Raw genomic sequence first — 6,168 nt, 5'->3', positions numbered from 1 at the left:
ACATGTTCACTAGTATTTTCAAAGTATTTTGTTTGTGAAATGCCACATTCTTCATATTGACATTTAGAAAAAATGAAACCATTTGATTTCCATTTGATAACAGCGTTTTCATTTACAAGTTAGCTTATATAAAAAAGGTTAAAAAAGAAAAAAAAAAGGTTAAGTAATCCCCAAATTAAACAAAATATTCCTGTTCAAGAATAAAGCTTCAGGTAACCTAAAAATAAATACCTATTTAATTTTTAGGATGAAGAATCTCCTTAAAATTATGTTTCTATTCATCCTCAACTTATTTTCCCCTTAATATTTGCTTGTGGTTACAATGAAGTAAATCCTTCAGTTGCCCAGCTCTGCATCAGCCAAATAATTTTCTACCTTCCCTGATGTTGCTATCAGTTTTGGTACCCTCATGTGAATGGAAACTTTTTTTTTTTTTAGATATTTACTCAGAAAATGACATCTCACCTGCACTTTACCTCTCAATATGGCTGACTAATCAGTAACTCATACGATTTTCAGCAACTGGCACAGCTCAGTATGCAACATATAAAATTAAAAAAAAATAGATCAGTAGTTATACTGCTAATATTTAACCAGCATCTTGTTTTCTGAAAGGCAAGAAATGTGAAGAAATGATCAGTGTGGGTAGTCTTTGTTTTTCCAATCTTCATTTTGAATTTTTTTTCTCTACGACCATCAGTTCACACAAGTTCTGCCTGAGGATATTACTCCGACCTGCTATCTAAAATGAAAATCTTGCTGTTTATTGCTCCATGTCTTCTTCTGCTTTCCTCTTTCTGCTTGTTCAGAAAAGGATGGATTTATGGAAGCTGTGGTCCCAGTGGAAGAAATAACCACCTCCCCAGCCTCCTTCCCAGGAGGTATCAACTCAATGCAAGCCAAAATTGTCCCCACCGAGAAGATTCCTGCAGGCATATCTGCAAGGACAAAGGAAAAAGGCAAGTAAAAACTGAATTACACCTATTCTAACTGACAGCACTCCCCTATTCCTGTCCACAGCTATCTGCGGATTCAGCATTTCTCATAGATATGTAGAAAAACACTATTTTCTCCCTAAATCTAGATAGATTACACAGAATACAGGGTGCACAGCACTGACTGCACTGGAAAGGGCAGTTCGCTGTCAAACGCTGACCAGGAAAGCTTAATTAGCCATCAATAAACAGTCTTCCAACTATGAATTAAACAAATGGTAGATGACTGTCAATTGATTATGGTTCAGAATCTGCACTTTTGGACACATTACTGAAAAAAGAGTTTATTCTACCTTTGCAAGTCTAATCTATGCATATGTCATCTCCAGAGACAAGCCCTGCAAGGGGTGGCCAGAGCACAGCTTCCTCTGGAATAGCTCTGGAACTGGTACTGTCCGACGGGGAACGCAATGAACCTGCAGGAAAAGGTAAATGAAGGTTTTTTTTCCAGTTATATCTAATGAAATACCTCTATATGAAAAGGTAGGTGTATATTACATATAAAGATTATAGTGATTCTAAACCAGTTAGACAAGCACACATGTATTGGTATTTATAAGAACAGGAGATGCAGTCATCTGCAAAAGCTCCCAACAGTTTAACCTCTTCCACCATTGTGCTATCATTAACACTTACAAAAACTATTTATGATTAGGTTATAAGTACATTTTTCATACAGTACAAGATCTAAAATGAGCTCAGCCAATGTTTGTTTTTAGGCAGTAATTTAATCACATCTTTGAGTTACGTTATTTTACAAGCAGCAGAAGCAATAAGAGGAACTTCCCCTGCTCCTCCCTCTGACCTCTTGCCAAAGTCTTGCCAGAGTCGGCCTTTTTCTCACCATTTCTGATTCTGTTCCAACTCCTGCCCAGAGTTGACAGAGATCCCAAGACATTTCAGACCTGTCACTGCTGTAAATCCACACTCAGGGACTGTCCCATCCATCTTGTTAGGCTTCCCAATGGAGAGAAGTGGTCCCAGAGCTGGAACAGAGCAGACATGAAGAATCGACCCAGCCTTCTGTCAAATTGGAAAATTTGATCGTAAAATATCATCTTTTAGAGAGTGCTTGCCAGTGCACGAACCTGGGGTTCGTTCTTGGTGAATTAACATGAGTGAGCAATGACCCAAGCAGGTGCATGGGCAGAATTTTCTATTGCGGGAAGTAATCCAGGGTTGTCCCTGGAAGAAGCAGGGACAGTCACTCTGGAGCTGCAGAAGGCAAGATGGGATTACTCACAGGAGCAAGGAGGATGCACAGGATAGAGAAGCCCACCCTCTCTCTCCCCCAGTCCAACCATCAGCCCCTTCAAGTCCTTTCCCTGGCAAAGTCCCAAAAGAGGGCCCCTTGACATCGTTTTTCCTGACATGGAACACACTCTGCTCTCAAATCTTAGGGATAATTCCCACAATATCAGCTCTTCCTGAGTGGGCGAAGAAACAGAGGCATTAGGGTTGGGACATGGAGATGCCAAGACCTCGGCAGCACAGTAACTATTATGACATCGCTCCTGCATTTGGGATAGAGGCATCATAGCTCTAATCGAATTGCAGTTAAAAAGTGTGAATGTGATAATCCAAGGTGGTCTTCCCTGGTTTGTAATATCAGGAAACAATTCTCTTTGAAGTGAAAATCCAGAATTTTTCCTTTAGGAAAGCAACCCTACTACTGATTGCCCTGTGACGGTAGCCAAGCTTTATCGGGACAATTTTTTGTAAGCATACCATGAAGGAATCATGTATATCTTAGTCCTAGTAGACCTTTAATGCTAGGTGGAAGGTATTTCAAATGAAAGACAAAGTTATTGTTTCCTCCAGCACAGCATAGTCGTTGCCCAGCTACCACTGCGCAAGCACAAGAGGTTAAGACTCTATTTTCTGAATTAGCCAAGACAGAAGCTACTGAATACTCAGCTAGGTTTGAATGTTCCAGAAGAAAAATTTAACTATGAAGGATTACGAAGGATTGCAAAGTACTCTTATTGCAATCCAATTTGACCTGTAATTTACATATTCATAGGGATCTCTCTTCCCCTTAAATATTTCCCCCCCACACTTCTGCTGTCTTGTTCAGTAGTATTGTAAGAGTCATAGTTTGTGGACTGGAGCAATGATTTAGAAATAGTAAAATGTTGTCTTTAAAAGTTTCTGATAGCTCTGAAAATACTTCTATCATCACAAGAGAGCCCCCAACCAGTGAAAACATGATATGTCAAACCACATGTTTTGCTTTATAGCATGTGAGCGATTAACCTTTCTGCAAGAGAGAGGAAATGGAAGAGTGAAGAGGGAGCTGCCCCAGCTAGGAGAAATGCTGTTCTGTTTAACTGAGAGATGCCCAGAGGAATTTGAGTCTTACGGTTGCTACTGTGGCCAAGAAGGAAGAGGTTATCCTACCGATGCACTGGACAGGTGTGGGCTCTTCTATAATCTGCCATTTACCGTGGGTGTTATTGGGGTGCCTATGGGCCGACAAAGATCACTATGCCTTTTGTTGGGCCTTGTACAGCTACATATTGGTAGCCAGGCCACATTTTGGAAAAAAAAAAAAAATCCACTTAAATACGTAAAACATGAAATACTCAAATGTCACTAGGACACATTCTATTATTGCATCAATGTTTTGGAGAGGACTTACTTACTCAAAATAAGAACAGAGAATGATGGGAGGTAAGTAGAGCAGAAGGAAGAGTATATCAAAAGAGATGAGGGTAAGGGTTGCCGTGAAACTTGGCTAAGAGGTGGATTGGAAAGTGATTTATGAAGAGAAGAGTTAACACACATCTGTGCCGCACTGTCCTTCAGAAGAGAGTACAGCTCGAGTGAAGTACTGCCTGGGCTGTAGCCAAGAGACCTGCCGAGGCCGACTGTGTGCCGTCACAGCACGGCTGACAAAGAGGAGGAATTCTGGAGTAATGCAGAGAATTCAACCAAAGTACAGAAATCTCCTTAAGAGTGTTGTATTTACAATTAAAACTCTCTTCCTGTGGAAGTTCATGAGAGTTGGGGCCACATCAGGTCTAAGTATAGCACTTAGTATAGAGCACACGGAGTTTTCCTACACTTGCACACAAATAAGACTGCCTACGCATGATCAAGTAGACTAGATGAGGGCTAGTCAAGGCTCTGGCTGTAATGATGCAGTTTCCAGATCTTCAGCCAACAATATTTGAACACTTGAAGACACTTCCCACAGAGGATTCCCACAGTTACAGTTGTAATTATATGTCTTAAAATTAAAACAAAAATCCTTGAAAAACTACAGCACTGTTAAACATATGATACCAAAGGAATTAGGAAGGAGGTAGTGAAAATAGGAACAGGTACAGGAGGAGAGTAGGAACAGTTTGGGGTGTTTTTCTTCTTCTTTATGGAAAAGATTTTTCCGTGAAAACTAAAATTTCTCAGTTTTAATGGGCATTGAAAACAAAGAGATAAAATAATTGCGAGTACTCTGTGATGCAGGAAGAGTAAGTATTTTTCATTTACATCTACTGTTTATTTTAGGTGCTGCTTCTCTCATCACTGTTGTATGGAACAAGTTAAGAAACTTGGATGTCATGCAGAAAGAAGTTCAAGATCTGAAGTTGTATGTTTTGATCATAAGCCAAAATGTAAGTTTGGGTTAGAGGAAATTCCAGTGTACCAGAGCATTACGGACTGAGTCTTATGAAGAGCGGCTGAGGGAACTGGGGTGTTTAGCCTGGAGGAGAGGAGGCTGAGGGGAGACCTCATCGCGCTCTACAACTACCTGAAAGGAGGTTGGAGCGAGGTGGGGGTTGGTCTCTTCTCCCAAGTAACCAGCGATAGGACGAGAGGAAATGGCCTCAAGTTGCGCCAAGGGAGGTTTAGACTGGACATTAGGAAAAACTTCTTTACTGAAAGAGTGGTCAGGCCTTGGAACAGGCTGCCCAGGGAAGTGGTGGAGTCACCATCCCTGGAAGTATTTAAAAGATGTGTAGATGAGGCACTTAGGGGCATGGTTTAGTGGGCATGGTGGTGTTGGGTTGACGGTTGGACTCGATGATCTTAGAGGTCTTTTCCAACCTTAATGAGTCTATGATTCTATGATTCTATGAGTGCCACCATGCCTGTGAGCTGCTAGAGCTGAGTATGGAGACAGAAGAATTTGGCTTACAAAATATTAGCAATGCTTACTATAAATCCAAACTGTCTTTCCTAGTTAAGATAAAGGTTATTACACCACTGTGTATGATGTGACCAGGTCAGGCTGAGAAAACTACATTCAGATATTTTATGATTGGAGACAGAAGTCAGCTGGTAGTGTCTTTACATTCATAAATTCAACTAGAGCCAGTTCAGCTGCCCAGCACCTTGGTGTCAGGCTTATATTTAGATGATTAAAGGTGAATTTGGAGACAAAAATTCAAGGCAGATTCGAAAATTTTATTTTCAAAAGCTTATCTACCCATGGCAAATTACACATTGACTAATTGTAACTGCTCTCAAATATTAATTCTGAAACTTCTTTTTAAGGTACTGGTTGGAGCACGTGTGAGAAGCTACTATGTGCTTGCGATAAGACAGCAGCCGAGTGCATGGCTTCTGCCTTCTTCAATGAAAGCCTTAAGTTTCCACACAGGCAAGAGTGCCAGGAGGAGAAAGTCTTATGTCAAAGTGACCCGTATGAAAGGCCTTCAGTCGGCACAGAAATAGGCACCGGGATTTCCAGCTCCGAGGAGAGCAGTGAGGAGGAAGGTCCACTGTGGAGCGTATTAAGAAGAGCAAAGAGAGAGACACACCGTCCTGTTGGAAACTCCAGAGCTGTGCAACACGAAGGCAGATAACCAGCCACCCCCACGCGCTTGAGAAACGGCACGGAGACTTCACAGTCAGCCATTGCATACCTTACTCCTCCTTATCACTCTACAGGCTGCCTTACACTTTCCAGCACACAAATGACATAATCATAGACTAGGTGTTAGATGTTAGGCTGTGTGACTCCTTATCGTAGTGAAGTCGGCACTATGGACCATCTATTTAGGTCAGATATTACCTTAAATAATTATTTGACAGTATTCTGCATAATTTCATTCGATTTCTATGTAAAAACTGTTCTGATCAAAGGCTGATTTTTGTTAACTGTATAGTTGGTTCAGACTGGATCTTGCTGATGGTGGCTAAGTATTTCAAGTTTTTAATTAAACCA

General features: G+C 41.0%; 1 protein-coding gene across 1 annotated transcript; it reads left to right on the top strand.

The window, feature by feature from the left end:
- Positions 1-809: 809 nt before the first annotated feature.
- On the top strand, positions 810-5,806 carry OC90 (otoconin 90; the record flags this gene model as incomplete). Its single annotated transcript, XM_009580566.1, has 5 exons — positions 810-959; positions 1,325-1,423; positions 3,236-3,410; positions 4,506-4,612; positions 5,496-5,806. Coding segments are annotated over 5 exons (842 nt in total), but the record flags the coding sequence as incomplete, so codon positions are not given.
- Between the last annotated feature and the right edge of the window lie 362 nt (positions 5,807-6,168).

This window comes from Fulmarus glacialis, unplaced genomic scaffold (assembly GCF_000690835.1).
Source record: "Fulmarus glacialis isolate BGI_N327 unplaced genomic scaffold, ASM69083v1 scaffold6276, whole genome shotgun sequence".
Classification (NCBI taxonomy): domain Eukaryota; kingdom Metazoa; phylum Chordata; class Aves; order Procellariiformes; family Procellariidae; genus Fulmarus; species Fulmarus glacialis.
The sequence above is the reverse complement of the archived record's forward strand: the minus strand, read 5'-3'. Positions and strand labels throughout refer to the sequence as shown.